Source organism: Tachyglossus aculeatus, chromosome 1, assembly GCF_015852505.1.
Source record: "Tachyglossus aculeatus isolate mTacAcu1 chromosome 1, mTacAcu1.pri, whole genome shotgun sequence".
Classification (NCBI taxonomy): Eukaryota; Metazoa; Chordata; class Mammalia; order Monotremata; family Tachyglossidae; genus Tachyglossus; species Tachyglossus aculeatus.
Genome location: NC_052066.1, coordinates 48,643,628 through 48,671,181, shown reverse-complemented (window position 1 = coordinate 48,671,181; position 27,554 = coordinate 48,643,628). Strand labels below are relative to the sequence as shown.

General features: G+C 45.5%; 1 protein-coding gene across 1 annotated transcript in view; it reads right to left on the bottom strand.

The window, feature by feature from the left end:
- The window catches only part of MCF2L2 (MCF.2 cell line derived transforming sequence-like 2), a 491,086-nt gene that overhangs the window by 5,747 nt on the left and 457,785 nt on the right, over nt 1-27,554 (bottom strand). The window contains exons 28-33 of the mRNA XM_038758478.1: nt 22,590-22,679; nt 20,590-20,661; nt 16,984-17,070; nt 5,072-5,190; nt 1,736-1,848; nt 1,543-1,643 (exon numbers count right to left, since the gene is read on the bottom strand). Coding sequence (XP_038614406.1) covers nt 1,543-1,643; nt 1,736-1,848; nt 5,072-5,190; nt 16,984-17,070; nt 20,590-20,661; nt 22,590-22,679 — 582 coding nt within the window. The remainder of the gene's footprint in view (nt 1-1,542; nt 1,644-1,735; nt 1,849-5,071; nt 5,191-16,983; nt 17,071-20,589; nt 20,662-22,589; nt 22,680-27,554) is intronic.

Here is a 27,554-nt window from a genome sequence, read left to right as displayed (position 1 = left end):
CAAAGCACTGTTCTAAGCGATGGGGAGGTTACAAGGTGATCAGGTTGTCCCACGGGGGGCTCACGGTTTTAATCCCCATTTTCCAGATGAGGTAACTGAGGCCCAGAGAAGTGAAGTGACTTGCCCAAAGTCACCCAGCTGACAATTGGCGGAGCCGGGGTTTGAACCCACGACCTCTGACTCCAAAGGCCGGGCTCTTCCCACTGAGCCACGCTGCTTCTCTCAAGTTAAGTGACTTGCCCAAGGTCACACAGCAGACAAGCAGCAGAGCAGGGATTAGAACCCATGACTTCATGACTCCCAGGACTGTGCTCTAGCCACTCCGCCATGCTGCTTCTCATTCTCTAGAGACCGGTTCCACCCTGGTTTCCGTGGCCTCCAAATCCGGGTTTTGGGGAGAAGCAGCATGGCTCAGTGGAAAGAGCCCGGGCTTGGGAGTCAGCGGTCATGGGTTCGAATCCCGGCTCTGCCACCTGTCTGCTGTGTGACCTTGGGCAAGTCACTTAACTTCTCTGAGCCTCAGTTCCCTCATCTGTAAAATGGGGATGAAGACTGTGAGCCCCACGTGGGACAACCTGATCACCTTGTATCCCCCCAGCGCTTAGAACAGTGCTTTGCACATAGTAAGCGCTTAACAAATGCCATTTAAAAAGAAAAAAAAAGAGGTCCATTCCTACGTGCAACTACGGGGCACTGTGGGCCGATGAGGATGCAAGAGACGAGAGAAGCTTCTAGTGCCGTTTGGGCAATACTTACTTCCACATCTTTTGAAGCCTTTAGGTCTGTGCTGTGGGGATCATCATCATCATCAATCGTATTTATTGAGCGCTTACTATGTGCAGAGCACTGTGCTAAGCGCTTGGGAAGTACAAATTGGCAACATATAGAGACAGTCCCTACCCAACAGTGGGCTCACAGTCTAAAAGGGGGAGACGGAGAACAAAACCAAACATACTAACAAAATAAAATAAATAGAATAGATATGTACAAATAAAATAAATAAATAAATAGAGTAATAAATATGTACAAACATATATACATATATACAGGTGCCGTGGGGAAGGGAAGGAGGTAAGATGGGGGGGATGGAGACGGGGACGAGGGGGAGAGGAAGGAAGGGGCTCAGTCTGGGAAGGCCTCCTGGAGGAGGTGAGCTCTCAGCAGGGCCTTGAAGGGAGGAAGAGAGCTAGCTTGGCGGAGGGGCAGAGGGAGGGCATTCCGGGCCCGGGGGATGACGTGGGCCGGGGGTCGATGGCGGGACAGGCGAGAGCGAGGGACAGTGAGGAGATTAGCGGTGGAGGAGCGGAGGGTGCGGGCTGGGCTGGAGAAGGAGAGAAGGGAGGTGAGGTAGGAGGGGGTGAGGGGATGGACAGCCTTGAAGCCCAGGGTGAGGAGTTTCTGCCTGATGTGCAGATTGATTGGTAGCCACTGGAGATTTTTGAGGATGAGGGCTAGGTCTTGGTGGAACTTCCCTTTGAGCCCGAGGACGGCATGGCAGAGGCCAAAGTTGTCTAACACAATGCCTAGAAACTGTATACTGACCTGCATTGTTGGTCTGAATCTGGTTACTGTCTCTGCCTGCGGGGTGCAGTAAGCTGGAAGGCACCCAATCACTTTTCTCTGAAATCAGTTTCTTCACTAACCTAGAGGCCCAAAAGACACATTCAGAGGAAATCACGCACAGCGAGTTGCCCCTTTTCTTCCTGCTCCTGTACTTCCCTGTCTTTATACTCACCATTGTCCGTTTTCTCCCTCCTGAACGAACTGCACCAAGTCACCGTCCTCTGGAGCGAGAGAATCGGGGGAGCAAGTCTCACAGCTGCCTTCCACCCGGAAGAGGCCGGACACCTAGATGAACGGAACAATTGAAGTCAACACAGTAGGACGGAAGGGACGGCGGGGCTGCTACTAATTCTCTGGCACGGGGACATGCTTGTGTGGCAGTTCAATTATATTCATCGATAATCAGAGATACAGTGACAAATCACGAAAGATGATGATGATGATGGCATTTATTAAGCGCTTACTATGTGCAAAGCACTGTTCTAAGCGCTAGGGAGTTTACAAGGTGATGTTTTCCTTCATGGGTTATCTCAGCTTTCCTTTCTAGCTGATGACTTGCCTATTGTCTCAGGCGTTTTAAGGGATGACATGCAAATTCGTGAAGCATTCCATATTTGTGTCCCGCCGTCGACCCCCGGCCCACGTCCTTCCCCTGGCCTGGCATGCCCTCCCTCCACACATCCACCAAGCTAGCTCTCTTCCTCCCTTCAAAGCCCTACTGAGAGCTCACCTCCTCCAGGAGGCCTTCCCAGACTGAGCCCCCTTTTTCCTCTCCTCCACCCCATCCCCCCCGCTCTACCTCCTTCCCCTCCCTGTAGCATTTATATTTGTACAGATTTATTAATCTATTCATTTAACTTGTACATATTGACTATTCTATTAATTTTGTTAATGATGTGCATATAGCTTTAATTCTATTTGTTCTGATGACTTTGACACCTGTCTACATGTTTTGTTTTGGTGTCTGCCTCCCCCTTCTAGATTGTGAGAAGCAGCGTGGCTCAGTGGAAAGAGCCCGGGCTTTGGAGTCAGAGGTCATGGGTTCGAATCCCGGCTCCGCCAATTGTCAGCTGTGTGACTTTGGGCAAGTCCCTTTACTTCTCTGTGCCTCAGTTCCCTCATCTGGAAAATGGGGATTAAGACTGTGAGCCCCCCATGGGACAACCTGATCACCTTGTATCCTCCCCAGCTCTTAGAACAGTGCTTTGCACATAGTAAGTGCTTAATAAATGTCATTATTATTATTATTATTATTATTATTGTGAGCCCGTTGTCGGGTTGGGACCATCTCTATATGTTGCCGACTTGTACTTCCCAAGTGCTTAGTTCAGTGCTCTGCACACAGTAAGCACTCAATAAATATGATTGAATGAATGAATGAATGAAGCTGGGACTCACTACAAAATGAGAAGCCGTGTTGCCTAGGGGAAAGAACCAGGCCTGGGAATCCAAAGGACCTGGGTTCTAATCCCGACTCCGCCACATGTCTGCTGTGGGACCTCAGACAAGTTACTTCACTTGACTTTACCTCATCCCTTTATGTGTAAAATGGGGATTAAGACTGTAAGCCCAACCTTGGAAAGGGACTGTGTCCACCCTGATTATCTTGTATCTTTCCAAACCCTTAGTTCAGTGCCTGGAACAGAGGAAACACTTAACAAATGCCTTAAAAAAAAAGTCCACCAGACACCAATCTCTCAGGACTGTGGGAGGTATTTGTCCAGTCCAAAGGCTGTTCTCTGCCCAAGAAGTTCCATACTAGTGGGGAATTTCTGAAATATTTGGATGAAAAAATATTTCATGGATACAGCAGAGGCAGCTGGCAGGGAGAATTTTTTCTGGGATGAAGAAGTCTACTGCTCAGGAATCGTCTCCCCTACTAAGTTGGTCTTACTTTGGCCGTGCGGACTCGCTGCAAAGTGATAATAAGTAAACAGATAAAATTTAGGTCTTTCTTCAGACAATCCCAGGGAAGAAGCAAAGTAAGTGGAAAGAAATGAGGTCTAGGAGTTGGAGGACCCAGAAACTAGTCCCAGCTCTGAAGCTGACTTTGGGTAAGTCACTTCATCTCTCCAAACCTCAGTTTACCTTTCCCTACTTCACAGGGATGTTGTGAGGACAAATATCACTGTGGACGGGGAACGTATCTCCCAACTCTGTTGTACAGTTCTCTCCTAAGTGCTTAGTACAGTACTCTGCACACAGTAAGCACTTAATAAATGCCACTGATTGAAAAATGAGATGAGTAGCGAGCAACCACTTTGGGGATTAAAAAAACATATAAAAATCAAGGCATTTCCATTATTATTACAACTTCCACACTAATTATTATTTTCACAATAACCCAGTGATCGTGATACGAGAAATTAAGGGATTTGTTATTTATTTTACGTCTGTCTCCCCATTAGATTGTCAGCTCCTTGAGGGAAAGAAACATATTTGCTGAATCTATCACATGCTCCAAAGCATTTAATGGAGAGCCAGCACACAATATAGGTAGTCCATAAATACTGTCGGTTAATTCATTGGTTGATTTTCCTAAGATACATAGTTATACCCATGGAAGACCTCTTGCCCCACTGACCAAGGATGCTTTGCCTTATGGATACCCCGGGCAGAAAAAAAGGTGGGGTTTCATTCTGGCTTGATGCTACTAGACTGTAAATACCTTGAGGGTACAGATCGTTTCTACCAACTCTATTTTATTGTGTCTTCCAAGTGCTTAGTAGAGTGCTCTGCACACACTAAACACTCAATAAATACCATCAGTTGATTGACTGATTGACAGAGCCAGCCCCTAGACCTCCCATCTTCTCAGACAGCTCTTTTCTAGATTATATTGCTTCCATAACGGGTAGCATTTGGGAGTCTGGGTGAAACTGGCTATAAGAGTTTGGAACCTGAAAAGTTGTCAGAAAATTCCCTCTAGCTGTAAGCTCACTGTGGGCAAGGGAACATGTCTACCAACTCTGTTATATTGCACTCTCCCAAGCATTTTAGACTGTGAGCCCACTCTTTTAGACTGTGAGCCCACTGTTGGGTAGGGACTATATATGTTGCCAACTTGTACTTCCCAAGCACTTAGTACAGTGCTCTGCACACAGTAAGCGCTCAATAAATACGATTGATTGATTGATTTAGTACAGTGCTCTGCACATAGTGAGCACTCAATAAATACGACTGATTGAAAAAAATACCCCCTAAGGTCTGGGACTCGTAAAAGTCGAATGTTATAAGGACATCAATCAGTGGTACTTACTGATCCCTCCCCATTTGATATTTAAACTGACTGGTTGGTGCAAACTTGGCTATACCAAGTACAGTGAGTGAGACCCTTCTGCCTCTGAAGCCGAACATTAAACTAATGTCCCAGAGATTCAACAGATAAAGTCAAACTTTATCTTCTGGTTGGATTTCTGTGGCTACCAGATTTCTGCAATAGACCAGTCTCCTAAGGGTGACAGGGAAGAGGGTTAAAACTGTTTGTTCCGGAGGAAAGGGAGAGTACATTTTGGGTGCTGGCCTCTTCTTCCATATCTGAAGAGTTGGAGAGTTCATCAGTACTGGAGGGGATGATCTCAAAATCCTCAAAGGTATCCAGGGATGGAAGCTGTCTGCTAGGCCACCCTTGAGAAAGAAGAGCAAAGAAGCAGGTTTAAATAGTTGCACAGAAACCACTGATAATGGGCAGTGTAGGTGTCCAGATCACTCTCCCCAACCTAAACATGCCCCACCCAGCCTCCCAGATTCTAATTCCACTTCTGCCACTTGTCTGCTATTCGACCTTGGGCAAGTAACTTAATTTTTCTGGGCTTCACCTACCTCATCTGTAAAATGGGGATTAAGATTGTAGGCCCTGCAGGGACTGTGCCCAACCTGATTATCTTGTATCTACCCGAGTGCTTAGGACAGTGAGCCCACTGTTGGGTAGGGACTGTCTCTATATGTTGCCAACTTGTACTTCCCAAGCGCTTAGTACAGTGCTCTGCACACAGTAAGCGCTCAATAAATACGATTGATGATGATGATGATGGTGCATAGTAAGCACCTAAGAAATAACATTAAAAAAGAAGCCAGCCTGCTTCTGGCATCCTTCTGGGGGATCCAGCTGATCTTTTACGCTGCAAGGAAAACCTTAAGAGACTTTAGTCCCACATGGCTCCAGTTACTCTCCATCCTTTCAGATTTTCCATTTACTTAGACCATATTGTTTACATCTTTTTACAGTTTCATCTGGTTTTATATTTATTTCTGTCACCTGTCTTTCTGTGCATTCTTGTTCTTTTCCTGATTGAGTATGGGTATCAACACTATTTAAGGAGCCCCTGTGGCAAGCAGAGAACTGTTTTAGGTGCTTGGGGAACATAAAGAAGAAAAATATGTGCTTCCTTGAATTATAAACTCTTCCCGTGGACTCCTTGAGGGCAGAAACCCTTCTTCCCTTAGAGCCCTACTACAGTGTTCAATACCACTGGAAAGAGAACAGGCCTGAGAGTCAGAGGCCCTGGGTTCTAATCTTGGCTCTGCCATCTGCTGTCTGAGTGACCTTGGGTAAGTCATTTAAATTCTTTGTGTACCAGTTACCTCATCTGTAAAATGGGGGTAAGATACCTGTTCTCCCAACCCTTTGGACTGTAAGCTTCATAAGGGTCAAGAACTGTATCTGACCCGCTTATCTATCTGCATCTCCCCAGACTTTGGCACAGTGCTTAGCATATACTAAGCACTTAAGACATACCGCAGTTATTATTTCATGGTGACTTTTTTAAATGGTATTTGTTAGGGGCTTTTTATGTGCCAGGCACTGTACTAAGCACTGGACTGATTGATCATTCAAGTAGCAATTTAATAGAAACGTTTGCTGCAGGATGAAAATGCTGTCAGAGAAAATAACTGGCAGTAGTGGTCAGCCCCAAAATAACAATGACTACTAATTATAGTATGTGTTTTGTGCTTACTATGTGTCAAGCACTGTTCTAAGGGCTGGGGTAGATGCAACTTTATCAGGTCGGACATAGTCCCTGTCCTACATGGTGCTCACGATCTAAATAGGAGGGAGAACATTAGTTACATTAGTTATGCGACCCCCCCCCCGCCGAAATCTCACCTGTCTCGTTGCCGACGTCCCTCCCTCCTAAATAATGCCCTCCCTCCTAAATAATAATGATGGTATTTGTTAAGCGCTTACTATGTGCTGTTCTAAGTACTGGGGGTATACAAGGTAATCAGGTTGTCCCACGTGTGTACTTGTACTTCCCAAGCACTTAGTACAGTGCTCTGCACACAGTAAGCGCTCAATAAATACGATTGATGATGATGGTGGGGCTTATGGTCTTAATCCCCATTTTACAGATGAGGGAACTGAGGCACAGAGTAGTTAAGTGGTTTGCCCAAAGTCACACAGCTGACAAGTGGCAGAGCTAAATCTGCCAGACAATCACTCTCCCCTCCTTCAAAGCCCTACTGAAGGCACACCTCCTCCAAGAGGCCTTCCCAGACTAAGCCTCACTTTTCCTCAGCTCCCACTCCCTTCGGCATCACCCTGACTTGCTCCCTTTGCTCTTCCCCCCTCTCCTCACCCCATGGCACTTATGAATATATGTATATTATGTATATATATGTATATATCTATAATTCTATCTATCTATTTATAATGATGATGATGGCATTTATTAAGCGCTTACTATGTGCAAAGCACTGTTCTATGCACTGGGGAGGTTACAAGGTGATCAGGTTGTCCCACGTGGGGCTTACAGTCTTAATCCCCATTTTACAGATGAGGGAACTGAGGCACAAAGAATTGAAGTGACTTGCCCAAAGTCACGCAGCTGACAAGCGGCGGAGCCTGGATTTGAACCCATGACATCTGACTCCAAAGCCCAGGCTCTTTCCACGGAGCCACGCTGCTTCCGATGCCTGTTTACTTGTATTGATGTCTGGTAATTCTATTTGTTCTGTCGATTTTGACACCTGTCTACATGTTTTGTTTTGTTTTGTTGTCTGTCTCCCCCTTCTAGACTGTGAGCCCATTGTTGGGTAGGGACCGTCTCTATATGTTACTGACTTGTACTTCCCAAGCGCTTAGTACAGTGCTCTGCACACAGTAAGCACTCAATAAATATGATTGAATGTCTGTCTCCCCCACTCTAGCCTGTTGTGGGCTGGGATTATCTCTCTTTATTGCTGTATTGTACTTTCAAAATGCTTAGTTGCTCTGCACACAGTAAGCCCTCAATAAAAACAACTGAATGAATGAATGTATTGAATCCCATTTAAAAGATGAGGAACCTGAGGCACAGAGAAGTTAAGTGACTTTCCCTAGGCCACACAGCAGCTATATGGCAGAGTCAGGATTAGAACCCAGGTCTTTCTGCCTCATTCATTCATTCATTCAATCATATTTATTGAGCGCTTACTATGTGCAGAGCACTGTACTAAGCACTTGGGAAGTACAAGTTGGCAACATATAGAGACGGTCCCTACCCAACAGTGGGCTCACAGTCTAGAAGGGGGAGACAGAGAACAAAACAAAACATATTAGCAAAATAAAATAAACAGAATAAACATGTACAAATAAAATAAATAGAGTAATAAATACGTACAAACATATATACATAACAAACATATATACAAGCTGGTGCTCTTGCCACTAAGCCACATTGCTGTGAGCCCACTGTTGGGTAGGGACCGTCTCCATATGTTGCCAACTTGTACTTCCCAAGCGCTTAGTACAGTGCTCTGCACACAGTAAGCGCTCAATAAATACGATTGATTGATTGATTGATTCCCAGATGTATAGGCAGGGACAGCTTAAACGCAGCAGAGCCCTAGCCCACATCCTGCTTCTGGCCTGGAACGCCCGCCCTGCTCAAATCATTTACGGACATTTACAGTAATTTACTCTTCCCCACCTTAAAAGCCTAACTGAGACAAGCAGCGTGGCTCAATGGAAAGAGCATGGGCTTTGGAGTCAGAGGTCATGGGTTCAAATCCCGGCTCCACCAATTGTCAGCTGTGTGACTCTGGGCAAGTCACTTAACTTCTCTCGGCCTCAGTGACCTCATCTGTAAAATGGGGATTAAGACTGTGAGCCCTCCGTGGGACAACCTGATCACCTTGTAACCTCTCCAGCGCTTAGAACAGTGCTTTGCACATAGTAAGCGCTTAATAAATGCCATTAAAAAAAAAGGCCCAACTCCTCTAAGAGGCCTTCCCAGACTAAGCCCCACTTTTCTCCTCTCCCACTCCTTTCTGCAAACCCCCGAATTGCTCCCTTTGCTCTTCCCCCCTCCCAGCCCCACAGCACTTATGTACGTATCGGTCATTTTATTTATTTGTCATGATGTCTGTCTCACCCCCACTAGACTGTGAGCCCGATGTGGGCAGGGATTGTCTCTCTTTATTTGGTGTATTTTACTTTCCAAGCGCTTAGTACAATGCTGTGCACATGGAAAGAGCCCGGGCTTTGTAGTCAGAGGTCATGGGTTCAAACCCCAGCTCTGCCAATTGTCAGCTGGGTGACTTTGGGAAGGCACTTAATAATAATAATAATAATGATGGCATTTATTACGCGCTTACTCTGTGCAAAACACTGTTCTAAGCGCTGGGGTAGATACAAGGTAATCAAGTTGTCCCACGTGGGGCTCACAGACTTAATCCCCATTTTCCAGATGAGGTAAATGAGGCCCAGAGAAGTGAAGTGACTTGCCCAAAGTCACACAACTGACAAGTGACGGAGCCGGGATTTGAACCCATGACCTCTGACTCCAAAGCCTGGGCTCTTTCCACTGAGCCACGCTGCTTCTCTACTTAACTTCTCTGTGCCTCAGTTACCTCATCTGTGAAATGGGGATGACGACTGTGAGCCCCCCATGGGACAACCTGATCACCTTGTAACCTCCCCGACGCTTAGAACAGTGCTTTGCACATTTTAAGGGCTTAATAAATGCCATCATCAAGTGTTCAATAAATACGACTGAATGAATGCTCTGCACACAGTAAGCGCTCAATAAATATGATTGATTGATTGATTGATTGATTGACTGATTGATTGAATGAATAAACATTCTCAGCTTCAGGGGTTGGAAAGGTTGCAGTGGGTGAACTGCTTTGTAGTTTTGCAGCTCCCAGCTGTGCAGTTTTTGAAATTTTTTTTTCCTTTCAAGGCAAATAGAAAACATTCTCTAGGGAATGATTCACCTTCTGATTTACTGAATAGGCCCAATACTACAAAGAGTTAATTCTAGTTTAATTACATGTTCGAATCCTTCCCTTTGTTTCCCACTGGTCTTCAGGGCTTTCAGATGCAAACTATTCAGTGGAAAAACATCGTCTTCAGTAGACAGAAAATAAAAGCCTGCGGAACTTGGTATCTCCCTACCAACAAAAAGCAACTTTTTCTGGGCTTAATGGATAGAGCATGGGCTTGGGAATAAGAAGGATCTGGGTTCTAATCCCAATTCTGCTACATTATAACAATAATAATAATAATGGTATTTGTTAAGCATTTACTGTGTGCCAAGAATTGTTCTAAGCACTGGGGAAGGTTCATTCATTCATTCAGTTGTATTTATTGAACATTTACTGTATGCAGAGCATTGCACTAAGTGTTTGGGAAGTACAGGGCGGCAACATATAGAGACGGTCCCTACCCAACAACAGGCTCACAGTCTAGAAGGTACAAATTAAAGAGGTTGGACACAGTCCCTGTCCCACATGGGGCTCACACTCTTAATCCCCATTTTACAAATGAAGGAACTGAGGCCCAGAGAAGTTAAGTGATTTGCCCAAGGTCACACAGCAGATACGTGGCAGAGCCAGGACTAGAACCCAGGTACTTCTGATTCCCAGGCCGGTTGATCCACTGAGCCATGCTGCTTGCCGCAAGTCATGTGACCCTGGGCAAGTCACTTAACTTCTCTGTGCTTCAGCTCCCTCATCTGTAAAATGGGGATAAGAGTGTGAGCCCCATGTGGGACAAGGACTGCATCCAACCTCCTTAACGTGAATCAATCCCAGTGCTTAAAACAGTGTTTGGGTGTCCCCTTCCCATTTGATATTCAGATTGGCTGGATGAGAACTGGGGAATTCTTCTAATTCATCCTCAACTCTGATCTCTCATTCATCCCTCACATCCAATCCGTCACCAAAACCTACTGGTCTCACCTCCACAACATCATCAAGATCCGCCCTTTCCTCTCCATCCAAACTGCTACCTTGTTGGTTCAATCTCTCATCCTATCCCGACTGGATTACTGCATCAGCCTCCTCTCTGATCTCCCATCCTCCTGTCTCTCCCCACTTCAGTCTATACTTCACGCTGCTGCCTGGATCATCTTTGTGCAGAAACGCTCTGGGCATGTTACTCCCCTCCTCAAAAATCTCCAGTGGCTGCCTGTCAACCCATGCATCAGGCAAAAACTCCTCACTCTTGGCTTCAAGGCTGTCCATCCCCTCGCCCCCTCCTACCTCACCTCCCTTCTCTCCTTCTCCAGTCCAGTCCAGCCCGCACCCTCCGCTCCTCTGCCGCCAATCTCCTCACTGTGCCTCGTTCTCACCTGTCCCGCCATCAACCCCTGGCCCACGTCCTCCTCCTCCTGGCCCGGAATGCCCTCCCTCCGCACATCAGCCAAGCTAGCTCTCTTCCTCCCTTCAAAGCCCTACTGAGAGCTCACCACCTCCAAGATGCCTTCCCAAACTGAGCCCCCTTTTTCCTCTCCTCCTCCCCATCCCCCCGCCCTACCTCCTTCCCCTCCCCACAGCACCTGTATATATGTTTGTACAGATTTATTACTCTATTTATTTTACTGGTACATATTTACTATTCTATTGTGTTAATGATGTGCATTTAGCTTTAATTCTATTTGTTCTGGCATCTTGACACCTGTCCACTTGTTTTGTTTTGTTGTCTATCTCCCCCTTCTAGACTGTGAGCCCGTTGTTGGGTAGGGACCATCTCTATATGTTGCCAACTTATACTTCCCAAGTGCTTAGTACAGTGCTCTGCACACAGTAAGCGCTCAATAAATACGATTGAATGAATGAATGAATGAATGAATAATACCCTTCATTAGCCACATCCAAGGGTGGATGTGAGGGTCAGAGAAACCCATTTTCTCATTAGTATATTTTCACTCTTGTTGTCCAAGTGGAGTTTGACTCCCCAAAGACAGGCAGAAAGGATCCTGGATGTAAAGTGCCCTGGGCTTGAAGCATACAAAAATATTGATTTTTGTCTGCCTGAAGTTCTTCAGATATTCAGGGATTTTTTTTATGGTATTTGCCAGGCAGTGTACTAAGCACTGGGGTAGATTCAAGCTAAATAGGTTGGACACAGTCCATATCCCACCTGCGGCTCAAAGTCTTAATCCCCATTTTACAGATGAGGTAACTGAGACACAGAGAAGTCAAGTGACTTTCCCTAGGTCACAGAGCAGCTATATGGCAGAGTCAGGATTAGAACCCAGGTCTTTCTGCCTCATTCATTCAATTATATTTATTGAGCGCTTACTGTGTGCAGAGCACTGTACTAAGCGCTTGGGAAGTACAAGTTGGCAACATATAGAGACGGTCCCTACCCAACAACGGGCTCACAGTCTAGAAGGGGGAGACAGACAATAAAACAAAACAAGTGGACAGATGTCAACTCATCAGAATAAATAGAAATAAAGCTATATGCACATCATTAACAAAATAAATAGAATAGTAAATATGTACAAGTAAAATAAATAGAGTAATAAATCTGTACAAACATACATACAGGTGCTGTGGGGAGGGGAAGGAGGTAGGGCGGGGGGGATGGGGAGGAAAAAAGGGGGCTCAGTTTGGGAAGGCCTCCTGGAGGAGGTGAGCTCTCAATAGGGCTTTGAAGGGAGGAAGAGGGCTAGCTTGGCGGATGTGCGGAGGGAGGGCATTCCAGGCCAGGGGGAGGACGTGGGCCGGGGGTCGACAGTTGGACGAGTGAGAATGAGGTACAGTGAGGGAACAAGGTGCAATGAGTAGGCCCCCCAAGACCTATGCTCTTCCCACTAGACCATGTTGCTTCTCAAATAGTTCTGAGGCAGCAAATCCCAACACAATTCATTTCACGTCCCTTCAGAACTGCAGTTCTTGCCCTCCTCCTCCCCAGCTCTGTCCCACCCTGCTAGTGTCCAGGATGAGGGATTTAGTCCATTATCAGTCAGTAGAGAAGAGGGACCAGGGTCTTGGCCAAGCTAAACCTAAGAAAATTATTTGCCTGGCATGCTACATGGCAACCATCAAAGGCCCACCTGGGCTCAGTTGGATACATTTCTTCTCAGTTAGAGAGACGCATGGGAAGCTGACTGAACACTCAGGTTTTATTCTATAGGGATTTTGAAGGGGGTGGATGGGAGAGGAAAAGGGAATGATGAAAGATGGAGAAAGCTAAGGGGGAGAGGAAGAGGAAGAAAGGGAAAACAGGAGGGAAAGGAAAAGAAAAGGGGAAAGGGAAATCTAAAAAGGAAAGAGTCTAGGATTTGAAAGTAGAACCATCCCAAGAGTAGTATCCCAAACCCACAGACCTTTCCACATGAAACGGGGGGTGGAACTGTATCTAGTCAGGGTCACTTGGACACTTTTTTTCCTTTGTGATTTCCTCAAAAGGCAGCTTTCTCAGTTGTACCTAATCCAGCAGACTGAATAATAAGATGGCACGGCATTTCTTGTGCCAAACAATAATAATAATGTTGGTATTCGTTAAGCGCTTACTATGGGCCAAGCACTGTTCTAAGCGCTGCGGGAGGGATACACGGTAATCAAGGTTGTCCCACGTGGGGCTCACAGTCTTAATCCCCATTTTACAGATGAGGGAACTGAGGCACAGAGAAGTTAAATGACTTGCCCAAAGTCACACAGCTAAGTGGCGGAGCCGGGATTAGAACCCATGATCTCTGACTCCCAAGCCCGGGCTTCTTCCACTGACCCACACTGCTTCTCAATACAGACCAGGAACAGATAAAAGGGAGGAAATTTCCATTACCTCATCCAACTCTGGGATGATGAACTGGGAATGAAGCCGTGAGTGTGAGCAGTTTTGTTTTGTTTAAACTTTTTAATGGTATTTGTTAAGTGCTTACTATGTGCTGGGCATCATACTAAGCATTGGGGTAGATACAAGACAGGTTGGATACAATCCATGTCCTACATAGAACATATAGTCAATCCCCATTTTAAACTGAAATGCAGAGAAGAGAATTACTTGCCCAAGGTCACATAGGAGACAAGTAACGGAATCAGGATTAGAACTCAGGTCCTTCTGGCTCCCTGGCCCTTACTCTATTCACTAGGCCACACTGCTTCTCTCTGCTCTCTCCCCCTCTCTCCAGGCTCGCATCTCCTCCTGCCTTCAGGACATCTCCATCTGGATGTCTGCCCCCCACCTAAAACTCAACATGTCCAAGACTGAACTCCTTGTCTTCCTTCCCAAACCCTGCCCTCTCCCTGAATTTCCCATCTCTGTTGACAGCACTACCATCCTTCCCATCTCACAAGCCCGCAACCTTGGTGTCATCCTCGACTCTGCTCTCTCGTTCACCCCTCACATCCAAGCCGTCACCAAAACCTGCCAGTCTCAGCTCCTCAACATTGCCAAGATCCGCCCTTTCCTCTCCATCCCAACCGCTACCCTGCTCATTCAAGCTCTCATCCTATCCCGTCTGGACTACTGCATCAGCCTTCTCTCCGATCTCCCATCCTTGGGTCTCTCCCCACTTCAATCCATACTTCATGCTGCTGCCCGGATTGTCTTTGTCCAGAAACGCTCTGGGCATGTTACTCCCCTCCTCAAAAATCTCCAGTGGCTACCAATCAATCTGCGCATCAGGCAGAAACTCCTCACCCTGGGCTTCAAGGCTGTCCATCCCCTCGCCCCCTCCTACCTCACCTCCCTTCTCTCCTTCTACAGCCCACCGCGCACCCTCCGCTCCTCTGCCACTAATCTCCTCACCGTGCCTCGTTCTCACCTGTCCCACCATCGACTCCCGGCCCATGTCATCCCCTGGGCCTGGAATGCCCTTCCTCTGCCCATCCGCCAAGCTAGCTCTCTTCCTCCCTTCAAGGCCCTGCTGAGAGCTCACCTCCTCCAGGAGGTCTTCCCAGACTGAGCCCCTTCCTTCCTCTCCCCCTCGTCCCCCTCTCCATCCCCCCATCTTACCTCCTTCCCTTCCCCACAGCACCTGTATATATGTATATATGCCTGTACATATTTATTACTCTATTTATTTATTTATTTATTTTACTTGTACATATCTATTCTATTTATTTTATTTTGTTAGTACGTTTGGTTTTGTTCTCTGTCTCCCCCTTTTAGACTGTGAGCCCACTGTTGGGTAGGGACTGTCTCTATATGTTAACTTGTACTTCCCAAGCGCTTAGTACAGTGCTCTGCACACAGTAAGTGCTCAATAAATACGATTGATTGATTGATTGATTAATTCTCAATCCTAAGTGCTTCATACAGTGCTTGGCACACAGTAAACTCCGAATAAATATGACTGAATGAACAAATGAATCATCAACCACTCAATCAGTGATTGATGATTCACTGAGTCACTCAGTCAGGATTCACTTCCTCATTCACTCAATCAGGAAGCAGTGTGGCTCTGTGGAAAGAGCATGGGCTTTGGAGTCAGAAGTCAGGGGTTTAAATTCCAGCCACGCCAATTGTCAGCTGTGTGACTTTGGGCAAGTCACTTCACTTCTCTGGGCCTCAGTTACCTCATCTGGAAAATGGGGATTAAGACTGTGAGCCCTCTGTGGGACAACCTGATCACCTTGTAACCTCCCCAGCCCTTAGAACAGTGCTTTGCACATAGTAAGTGCTTAATACATGCCATTATTATTATTATTATTAATCAGTGGCATTTCTTGAAAGCTTACCATGCGTAGAGTACTGTACTGCTTGGAGAAAGTACAATACAGCAGAGTTGGCAGACAAGGTCCCTTTCCACAAGGAATTTTACAGTTTACAGGAGGAGACAGACATCAGAGCAAAGTTAAGGGAAATAGTAAGGTATAAGAATATTTACATAAGTGCTGCTGGGGTGAGTATCAAGGTACTTAAGGGGTACACAGCCAAGTGCATGGTCTATGCTGAGGGGAGGGTGGGTAGAGGAAATAAGGACTTATTCAGGGAAATCTTCACACAACTTTCGCAGGCAGAGAAATCCACTCAATTTGGCCTAAGTTGGCTGAACTGAGGGTGTCTCTCCAGTGTACTCAGACCCCCCGGGTTGCTTCAGAGACTTTGAATTCTGCCCCTGCTCTCTCCCCCTCTCTCCAGGCTCGCATCTCCTCCTGCCTTCAGGACATCTCCATCTGGATGTCTGCCCCCCACCTAAAACTCAACATGTCCAAGACTGAACTCCTTGTCTTCCCTCCCAAACCCTGCCCTCTCCCTGACTTTCCCATCACTGTTGACAGCACTACCACCCTTCCCGTCTCACAAGCCCGCAACCTTGGTGTCATCCTCGACTCTGCTCTCTCGTTCACCCCTCACATCCAATCCATCACAAAAACCTGCCGGCCTCACCTCCGCAACATTGCCAAGATCCACCCTTTCCTCTCCATCCAAACCGCTACCCTGCTCGTTCAAGCTCTCATCCTATTCCGTCTGGATTACTGTATCAGCCTCCTCTCCGATCTCCCATCCTCCTGTCTCTCCCCACTTCAATCCATACTTCATGCCGCTGCCCAGATTGTCTTTGTCCAGAAACGCTCTGGGCATGATACTCCCCTCCTCAAAAATCTCCAGTGGCTACCAATCAACCTACGCATCAGGCAGAAACTCCTCACCCTCGGCTTCTAGGCTGTCCATCACCTCGCCCCCTCCTACCTCACCTCCCTTCTCTCCTTCTCCAGCCCAGCCCACACCCTCCTCTCCTCTGCCGCTAACCTCCTCACTGTGCCTCGTTCTCGCCTGCCCCATCCTGTCCTGGAATGCCCTCCTTCCGCACATCCGCCAAGCTAGCTCTCGTCCTCCCTTCAAAGCCCTACTGAGAGCTCACCTCCTCCAGGAGGCCTTCCCACACTGAGCTCCCTTTTTCCTCTCCCCTTCCCCATCCCCCCCGCCCTACCTCCTTCCCCTCCCCACAGCACCTGTATATATGTTTGTACAGATTTATTACTCTATTTGTTCTACTTGTACATACTATTCTATTTATTTTGTCAGTGATGTGCATCTAGCTTTACTTCTATTTATTCTGATGACTTGACACCTGTCCACATGTTTTGTTTTGTTGTCCGTCTCCCCATTCTAGACTGTGAGCCCGTTGTTGGGTAGGGACCATCTCTATATGTCACAGACTTGTACTTCCCAAGCGCTTAGTACAGTGCTCTGCACACAGTAAGCGCTCAATAAATATGATTGAATAATTGAATGAACGAATGAACAACACTTACCTGTCTGTGAAGCTGATCTAGGGACTGTTCTTGTGGTGGAGCCTTCAGTACAATTAGCCTGGGCCAATATGGAATTCTCAAAAGCATCTGTGAGAGGAAAGAGACTTCATTTCTTCCTGATATCCTTTAAAAATAACCCCCAACCAAGCACACAGTCTCAGCAAAATACAGTTTTTTTACCACCATCTTTTCAGGTTGCATTTGATTTTTTTACCAACAGTCACAACTACTGTCCCACAGTAAACATACACGATGTATGGATAAACAAGTTTTAAAGAAATGTACATGCCAACCCTTACCAGAAATGCACAACATTGGGTAAAAAGATAATGTTCCTTCTCCTTACTCTAAATGGATAACTATTCTTCAAAGATGGGGTTCAAAGTATACTACTGTATAATTTTGATAATTATTAATATGGAATGTTTTCTTTTTTCACGGACTGGTGAAATTTGAAAATAATTAATCTTAACAGGGGCCTCAACATTGCCTAAGTCAAAAACAAACAAAACAACCAAGCATGTCCTCAATAAAACCGGTTAGCGGTAAATTCAAGGATGGAAGAAGTGGTAAATAAAGGTACTATTTAGCTGTAATTTCCACTTTTCCTATTTTTGCCCCGTTGATGGCAGAACAAAAATCATCTGGAGTTATACCTTATCAAATGCACACCTAAATAAATACATCCTATTTTCTATTTTCCAGGACAATTTTCAATCTGATAAGATTCATTTTTATTCAACAGTGGTGGTAACTACTACTCTAGTGATAAAATTTTTTTAAAAAAAGGATTCCCAAAATTCGGATTGAAAATAAAAGAATTCTACATCTCTCAACTGGGCTAGTCTTCTCTTGACGCAGGGCACATGTGACATGGTATTATAGATGTCTGATCACTTTGGGAGGGATGGGGTGGGGACAAAGAGAGGGGAAGAGGAAAAAGCATTGATGCAAAGGTGGGGAATGAGAAAAGGAATTTAAAGGGGGAGAAGGGAGCAAGTATACTGTCACTTCTGTCTTCTGCCGAGTGGAGACAGCTGGAGTGTCCTGGCCTAGCATGGGACAGTTGAGCCGACTAGACTGCCAGTGTTGTTATCATTTCTGCTTGGATGGCAGTGTGGCTCAGTGGAAAGAGCATTGTTTTGGAGTCAGAGGTCATGGGTTCAAATCCCGGCTCCACCAATTGTCACCTGTGTGACTTTGGGCAAGTCACTTAACTTCTCTGGGCCTCAGTTCCCTCATCTATAAAATGGGGATTAAGACTGTGAGCCCCCTGTGGGACAACCTGATCACCTTGTAACCTCCCCAGGGCTTAGAACAGTGCTTTGCACATAGTAAGCACTTAATAAATGCCATCATTATTATTATTAGTAGTAGTATGGCGGCAGCGAATGATGGGTCAACTGACCCCTTCAGGGTGGCACTACCAGAGAGCATCCGCCCAGAGATGGTAGCAGCAACTCCAGGGATCTGGTTTTAGCTTGGGCTAACTGAGCTGGCCCTGCCTTCCTCTGCTGCTATTTCCCAGGTAGTACTCGTGGCTCAGTGGAAAGAGCCCGGGCTTTGGAGTCAGAGGTCAAGGGTTCAAATCCCAGCTCCGCCACTTGTCAGCTGTGTGACTTTGGGCAAGTCACTTCACTTCTCCTTCACTTCACCTCAGTTACCTGTAAAATGGGGATTAAGACTGTGGGCCCCCCGTGGGACAACCTGATCACCTTGTAACCTCCCCAGCACTTAGAACAGTGCTTTGAACATAGTAAGTGCTTAATAAATGCTATCATTATTATTATTACTACTACAGGCCCATCCTACCTCAGCAGGCCCATTCTTCTGCTGGCTGTCGCCAGCTTTGGGACAACCACTGGAGCAGAACCAACAGCTCTCCTAGCTGTTGCTCTGGTTCCTGTTATGTCAAGAGCCATGTATGAAATGGAGTTTCTCTTGTGGCTAGAAACATATCATTTTGGTTGTGCAAGAAACCCTCATTGTGCACAGGCCCAAGGCAGACTGCTTTCAGTGGGTAAGCAATGTGAGTGGTGGTAACAGTGGTAGCACAATGATAGCTGCTGCTGCTGCTTAAAAGGAGGATGAGGAGGCCGGGCAAGCTGCCTCTTCCCTAGTGCTGTGTTGTGATAGTCCTCCCGGAAAGTAAAGAGGGCATCCTCTTCTGCCAACTCAGCTGAAGGTAGGGTCCTTCTGGGGAGGCAGAAAGGAACTCTGAATATCGTGACAGACAACACATTAATCAATCGTATTTACTGAGTGCTTAATATGTGCAGAGCACCGCTTGGGAGGGTAATAATAATAATAATGGCATTTATTAAGCACTTACTACGGACCAAGCACCGTTCTAAGCGCTGGGGAGGTTACAAGATGATCAGGTTGTCCCACGGAAGGCTCACAGTCTTCAACCCCATTTGACAGATAAGAGAACTGAGGCCCAGAGAAGTGAAGTGACTTGCCCAAAGTCACACAACTGACAAACGGCAGTCAGGATTTGAACCCGTGACCTCTGACTCCAAAGCCCGGGCTCTTTCCACTGAGCCACGCTGCTTCCCTAACAGAGTTGGTAGACATGTTCCCTGCCCACAAGGAGCTTGCAGTCTAGGGGGTATTTTCAACATATTATATCAGTGGATTTGCTGTTGGGCATTCATTTATTCGACTGTATGTACTGAGCGCTTACTGCCTGCAAAGCACTGTACTAAGTGCAGTGAAGAGATACTGGAATGCACCGGGGTGACTGAATGTTCAGCCTTTGTCTTAGGTAGAGAAGTGCCAATTAGCATAGGCACAGATTGCTACATTGCCAAGGATGAGAATTTCAAAACCCTATTAAAGACAAGAGGTGGGTGTAAATTATCTAGGAATCAGTGTGACCTAATGGAAAGAATGTGGGCCTGGGTTTTAAAGCTGGCTACGCTACTTGCCTGCTTTGTAATCTTGGGCAAGTCACTAAACTTGTCTGTGCCTCACTCTACTCATCTGTAAAATAGGGAGTCAATGCCTGTTCTCCCTCCTTCTTAAACTGTGAACCCCATGTGGGACAGGGACTGCGTCTGACCTGATTCTCTTGTAGTTCTCTGTGCCTCAGTTACCTCACCTGTAAAATGAGGATTAAAACTGTGAGCCCTATAAGAGACAGGGACTGTGTTCAACTCAATTACCTTGTATCCACCACAGTGTTTGAAATAGTGCTTGTCACATAGAAAGCGCTTAATACCATAAAAAAGGACTTGATACAAAGAAGATGCTTAACAAATATCACAATTACATTGCTATTATTATTATTGTTATTACCTGATACAACTCTGGAATGGTTTTTAGATTTCAGAGAAATTGCTTTAGAGATGATCAGGGAAGAATGGTAGTAAACCCCTCTAAGGTGAAGAAATGAAAATGAAACACCACAAAACCAGCACAACACAAACACAGAAAGAGCAGGTAAAGTAGCTTAACAAAATTGATTAAAGAGGCCCAAATCACAGCAACCCTTCCTGGTGCTAAATAAATGTGAGGGGCTGATGGCAAAGAAGAGTCATGCATTTTTCAAGATGATAATCCAGTGGCTATGGGAGAGATTCCATGCAGCATAACAATGTGTACCTTCGAACCCCAAGGGAGTTGGATCACTCTTTATCTCATGCCTCTTGACTTTTACAGCAGGACGGAGAGGACCTACATGAAGTTTACAGATGCAGAGGAGTTTAATACAATTGTATTGTTTCCATGTTCCAATAACAGGTAACTATGTAGGAAATACCTTTCTCTCTAAAGAGTTCAAGGAGAAGCAGTGTGGCCTAGTGAAAAGAGCACAGGCCTGGGATTCAGAGGACCTGGGTTCTAGTCCTAGCTCTGCCACTTTCCTGCTGTGTGAGCTTGGGCCAATCGCTTCACTTCTCTGTGCTTCAGTTTCCGCATCCATAGAAGATGGGCTCACTATGAGTTCTCACCCATACTTAGACTGCGAGTCTCATGTAGGGAGGAACTGTGTCTGACTTGATTTTCTTGTATCTATTCCAACCCTTCGTACAGTGCTTGGCACAGAGTAAGTGCTCAACAAATACTACAATTATTATTGGTGAAAAATTGGTGAAAAGAAGGGCCGGGGGAGACTGGCTAGGCATTGTACATCATTCAGCTAGTAAAAGAACAAAGATTACAACCCAGGTCTCCTAATTTCCACAAAAACTCTAAGGTTTTGTGATTTTGCTTTCTCGGCCTTTACCTAGTGACATCCCTTAATAGAGGAACCACAGCTGGCAAAGTGCTAGAAGTCTCAGCAGATGCACAAAATCACTGCCATATTAAGAAAGAACAAATCTCCAGAGGGTTAGTGATTTATAGACTTCTCCACAGCTCTAATCTCACCACCAAACCATTTCTATGTAGTAGGAAGGGGACAGATATTGTCACTTAACTTCTCTGTGCTTCAGTTACCTCATCTGTGAAATGAGGATTAAGACTGTGAGTCCTCCATGGGACAACCTGATCACCTTGTAACCTCCCCAGCACTTAGAACAGTGCTTTGCACACAGTAAGCGCTTAATAAATGCCATCATCATTATTATTACTATTCCCATAATAAGAAGCAGCGTGGCTTATTGGATAGATATATGTTGCCAATTTGTACTTCCCAAGCACTTAATACAGTGCTCTGCACATAGTAAGCACTCAATAAATACGATTGATGATGATGATGATATAGCACAGGCCTGGGGGTCAGAAGGACCTGGGTTCTAACCCCGGTTCCACCACGTCTGCTGTGTGACCTTGGGCAAGTCCCTTAACTTCTCTGGGCCTCAGTTACCTCATCTGTAAAATGGGATTAAGAATGTGAGCCCCATGTGAGACAGGGACTGTGCCCACCTGATTAACTTGTATCTACCCCCGTGCTTAGAACGGTGCTTGGCACATAGTAAGAGCTTAACAAGTACCATCATTATTTATTCATCATCCTTTACTAAGGTATCATAATCGTCAACGTAATGTGAGCAGAGTTGGAGTTCGAACCCAAGTTTTCTGATTCCGGGTCCTGTCCTGCAGCAATTAAATTGTGCTACCCCTGTCTTCATAGGGTGTTTCTTCTAAGACCAAATTCGTCCCTTTAAATAATACAATACATATGTGGCACTCCAGAATTGGCAAAGCGAGAGCAATGAAGGACCTGCCATGTATCTTAAGCAGAAGTCTTTTCCCGTATGTATTATAAATTTGAGCTTAATCTTTACTAGCCTAAGAATATGGATCCTTTTTGTCATTTCTCCCAAGGCACCGGGAAGCAGTCAAAGCAACTATTCAGCATGACTGCAGTCTGAGGCAACCAAATTACTGAGAAAAACCCAAGTTACAGGAATAGGTCTTGACGATTTTCACCGAAACAGTCCTTAGCCACCCTTTTAGCCGGAAAGCTTGTCCCTTTGGGGAATTTATTCTTAATTGTTACTTCTCTTTGTCACCAGGTCCTTTTGGCACAAGAGCGATCCAAGCAGCGCCTGGGGCAGAAGCAGCTTGTAGTTCTATGATACTGGGAAAGAGTCCCCCAAAGGACATCTTGAGGTCAGTGGGCAAGGGAAAGCAGTTGGGAGCAGAGAGCAGATAGGTACCTTTGTTTAGCGCAGATGTGGTGGCTGTTGTGCTGAGGGAAGAGGCTAAGGAAAAGCGGCGGGTGACGTCCTTCTCCTTAGGTTCAGGATCTGGTGAGGCAGAGATGCGGGGGATGGCAGGGTCAGCAGTCAGAAAGCAGACGAGGGGAAGTTATCTCACAGCAACGAAGGAGGGTCAGAGAAATGGAAATGTCCAAAGGGAGCATGCCCTGAAATCACTTAGACTGTGAGCCCCCTGATTATCTCGTATCTACGCCCGCGCGTAGGACACTGCTTGACTGTCAGTAATCGCTGAACAAATATATTATTCTTATTAATGGTTGTGTATTAATGGTTGAATTAATATTCTTATTAATGGTTATTCTTATTATATGGTTGTACATATTTATTACTCTATTTATTTATTTATTTATTTTACTTGTACATATCTATCCTATTTATTTTATTTTGTTGGTATGTTTGGTTTTGTTTTCTGTCTCCCCCTTTTAGACTGTGAGCCCACTGTTGGGTAGGGACTGTCTCTATGTGTTGCCAATTTGTACTTCCCAAGTGCTTAGTACAGTGCTCTGCACATAGTAAGCGCTCAATAAATACGATTGATGATGATGATGATGATGATTAATGAGGGGCCACTTACCCAGGGTGAACTTCTCACCATGGGGCAATTTAACACTTACAAGGCCTCCAGAGCCTGTGTAATGATACTCTTATATATACTGTATATATGTATATATGTTTGTACATATTTATTACTCTATTTATTTATTTATTTTACTTGTACATATCTATTCTATTTATTTTATTTTGTTAGTGTGCTTGGTTTTGTCCTCTGTCTCCCCCCTTTTAGACTGTGAGCCCACTGTTGGGTAGGGACTGTCTCTATATGTTGCCAACTTGTACTTCCCAAGCACTTAGTACAGTGCTCTGCACACAGTAAGCGCTCAATAAATACAATTGATGATGATGATGATGATGATGATGATGATACTCTTCAACCTCACACCTCTTTGGATAGAGCTGCTGGTCAAAGGTTTGGAGGGAGGCTCACATTGTGGAATGTGTTTGCAGGGTGATTTAATGAGAGGGAAAAAATGAATGAATGAAGGAATGAATGAATGGTGAGTAGCATTCTGGTGTCTTGGAGGGGTTAATCTCCTTCCTAGAGGTCTAGAAAAACAAAAGGCAAAGTAATCTGTTCATTTTCTCAAGTGAGTTGACTCACCCTGGCTCATGACAGGATCAAATCGCGGAACGAGAACTTCCAGTTTCTCGTAATTTACGTTCCCAAGGCCCTTGGGTCAATCCGACTACGAAAAATTCTTAGTCTTTGAAGAAATCTTTTCATAGACTGTGAGCCCACTGTTGGGTAGGGACTGTCTCTATATGTTGCCAACTTGTACTTCCCAAGCGCTTAGTACAGTGCTCTGCACACAGTAAGCGCTCAATACGATTGATTGATTGATTGATTGATCTGTCAAAGTAGCAGGTTTGATCACCTACTGGGGGCCTGGGAAGAGCATCGCCTCTATCCAGGACCCTCAAATGTGGCTTAGTGGCAAGCACAAGGGCTTGGGAGTCAGAGGTCTTGGGTTCTAATCCCGGCCCCGCCACTTGTTAGCTGTGTGACTTTGGGCAAGTCACTTAACTTCTCAGTGCCTCAGTTACCTCATCTGTAAAATGGGGATGAAGACTGTGAGTCCCACGTGGGACAACCTGATTACCTTGTATCTACCCCGGAGTTTAGAAGAGAGCTAGGCACATAGTAAACATTTAACAAATACCATCATTATTGCCTAGTATCTTTCAGTCAGAGCAGGCAGTAACCCTTTTGCATCTCAGCCATTTCGAGGCTCAGGAAAGAATCTGAGCACGCTGGAAAGCAGCGTGGCTCAGTGGAAAGAGCACGGGCTTTGGAGTCCGAGGTCATGGGTTCAAATCCCAGCTCCGCCACTTGTCAGCTGTGTGACTTTGGGCAAGTCACTCCACTTATCTGGGCCTCAGTTTCCTCATCTGTAAAATGGGGATTAAGACTGTGAGCCCCACGTGGGACAACCTGATCAACTTGTAACCTCCCCAGCGCTTAGAACAGTGCTTTGCACATAGTAAGCACTTAATAAATGCCATTAAAAAAAATATAATCCACCAGTGCTCTGCTTGGGGAGGGGAAACAGAAGGTGGAATTTCACCCATCTCTCCAGAGGCTTGAGAACTCTTGGGACTAAAGCCCTTGTTGACCAATCTGCCCAACACTATAAGCTGCCTGTTCAGCCTGTTCTCTCAAACAGGAAATACATCTGGTTGGTGCCCGGTTCTGGCTGGCCTCAGAAGATAGGCATTCTCCTAAAATAAAGTTTGGTCAGAGGATCAACGCTGATTTGTTTTCTGACATGGCTGGAGAACACTCACTAGAAAGGAATTACAAATACAAGCCCATTTACTGCAAGCCAGTCTTGCAATAAATAGGCCAAGAAGTGCCCTGACCAGCAAACATTTCTTCTTGTCTTGTCTTGTCTTATGCCGTCGAGTCGTTTCCGATTCATAGCGACACCATGGACACATTTCTTCCAGAATGCCCCCCTCTCCATCTGCAACTAGCCCCCTCCTTATGTAAATCATCCTTCTCCCCAAAATACTCCCTACCCCTAAACATCCTCCAACTTTATTATCACTCTAATAATAATAATAATAATGATGATGGCATTTATTAAGCTCTCACTATGTGCAAACCACTGTTCTAAGCGCTGGGGAGGTTACAAGGTGATCAGGTTGTCCCACAGTGGGGGCTCACAGTCTTAATCCCCATTTTCCAGATGAGGTAACTGAGGCCCAGGGAAGTTAAGTGACTTGCCCAAAGTCACACAGCTGACCATTGGCGGAGGCGGGATTTGAACCCGTGACCTCTGACTCCAAAGCCTGTGCTCTTTCCACAGAGCCACGCTGCTTCTCAAGAGACCCACTGCTTCTCTCTAAGAGAACCTAAAGGTTTGTCTCTGTCAGAGGTCACACACAAACACACATTCTTAAAATTCAATCCAAGGGAAATAGAAAGGGGAGGCAGAGCTAAAGAGCTTTCAGGATTATCTAAACTTTTTAAGCCTTGGGCGGGTGCCAATTCGCCTGAAAGTTTTACCTTCCATTGGTTCATTGTTTTGCCTCGATTGTCAGAGCACCATCTATGACCCCTAAAGTGTTGAAAATTCCGCATAATCCATTTTTGCTTATTTCTCAATCTTCCACTTTGCCCAAACCTTTGAGGAATTTCACTGTTTAAAAGTCAATCCCAGTTCATTCATTTATTCGATCATATTTATTAAGCACTTACTGTGTGCAGAGCACTGTACTAAGCATTTGGGAAAGTATAATACAGCAGGAAAAATTGAGAATCCCTGCCCACAATGAGATCACAGTCTACAGGGGGGGAGACAGACATCAATACAAATAAACAGACATCAATATAAATAAATAAAATTACAGATATATACTTAACTCCTGCGGGGCACCGACTGATGCCTGACTATAAAAAGAATGCTCAACAAATGTGAAATCCATCCACAGACAAACAAAAGGTGAATGGAGATTCTGGAGTTAAGGACACAGCCGCTGCTACTATCTTTTTTCTTTCTCCCCAAGAACCTGAAGAACTAGTTTCCTCTGAGATGACGGATTGAGGAGGTGAATACTAACGGCTATTTTTACTATCAGGGTCCCGAAAAAAAAATTTTTTTGATTACCCTAGTGCTTAGGTGTTAAACTGTCCTGGAGACACCATTCACACTTGATTTGAGAAGCAACACAGCCTTGGGAGTCAGAGGACACCCCGGTTCTACTCCCACCTCCACCACTTGTCTGCTGTGTGACCTTGGGCAAGTCACTTCACTTCTCTGTGCCTCAGTTTCCTCATCTGTAAAATGGGGATTAAGACTCTGAGTCCTTCATGGGACAACCTGATTACCTGGCATCTACCCCAGTGCTTCTAGACTGTGAGCCCGCTGTTGGGTAGGGACTGTCTCTATGTGTTGCCAACTTGTACTTCCCAAGAGCTTAGTACAGTGCTCTGCACACAGTAAGCGCTCAATAAATATGATTGATCGATTGATTGCTTAGAACCATGCTTGACATATAGTAAGCATTTCACAAATACCATAATTATTACTATTATTATTATTATTTGAGCTTAAATTTCCACATTTAAGGACTGGTTTTTCAATACCCAGGATGGGAAAAAAAGCAGAAGTGTGTCACACTGATGGAGAACTGGCTTTGAGCTAGGGCATATCTTAAAGGGAGGGTGAGTCAGGCTCGAGATCAGGCCAACAGCTTTTGCAGGCCCCTCAAGTCAGGCTCTCTCACGCTCCTCCCCCAGCATGAAGCTCTGGGTTCTCTTTCAGTCCAGACACTACCACCCTTGCCCTGTTGTCCCTGGAAAATGACAAAATCCAGCCTAAAGCCGCCACAGAGCCCAGTCACCCTCTCTCGGACTATGACCCCCCTCCCATTCCCATTCCATCCCAGCACCACACCTTCCCTCTTGTTACCTTCCCACTTCAGTACCTCAACAGGCTGAATGCATGGGACCAATGTCTCTCCCTTTTTCTGTCTCTGTCTCTGTCATTTCCTGTGCTCCAGTTTCTTAGAGGCCCCGGGGCTGAACCTAATAGAAGGTCTTCTTTGTGAGCTCCACTTTTGAGAGAGACAAAATTATTGTCATGGGTTCTAATTCCGGCTCTGTCACTTCATCATCATCATCATCAATCATATTTATTGAGCACTTACTATGTGCAGAGCACTGTACTAAGCGCTTGGGAAGTACAAATTGGCAACATATAGAGACAGTCCCTACCCAACAGTGGGCTCACAGTCTAAAAGGGGGAGACAGAGAACAAACCAAACATACTAACAAAATAAAATAAATAGAATAGATATGTACAAATAAAATAAATGAATAAATAGAGTAATAAATATGTA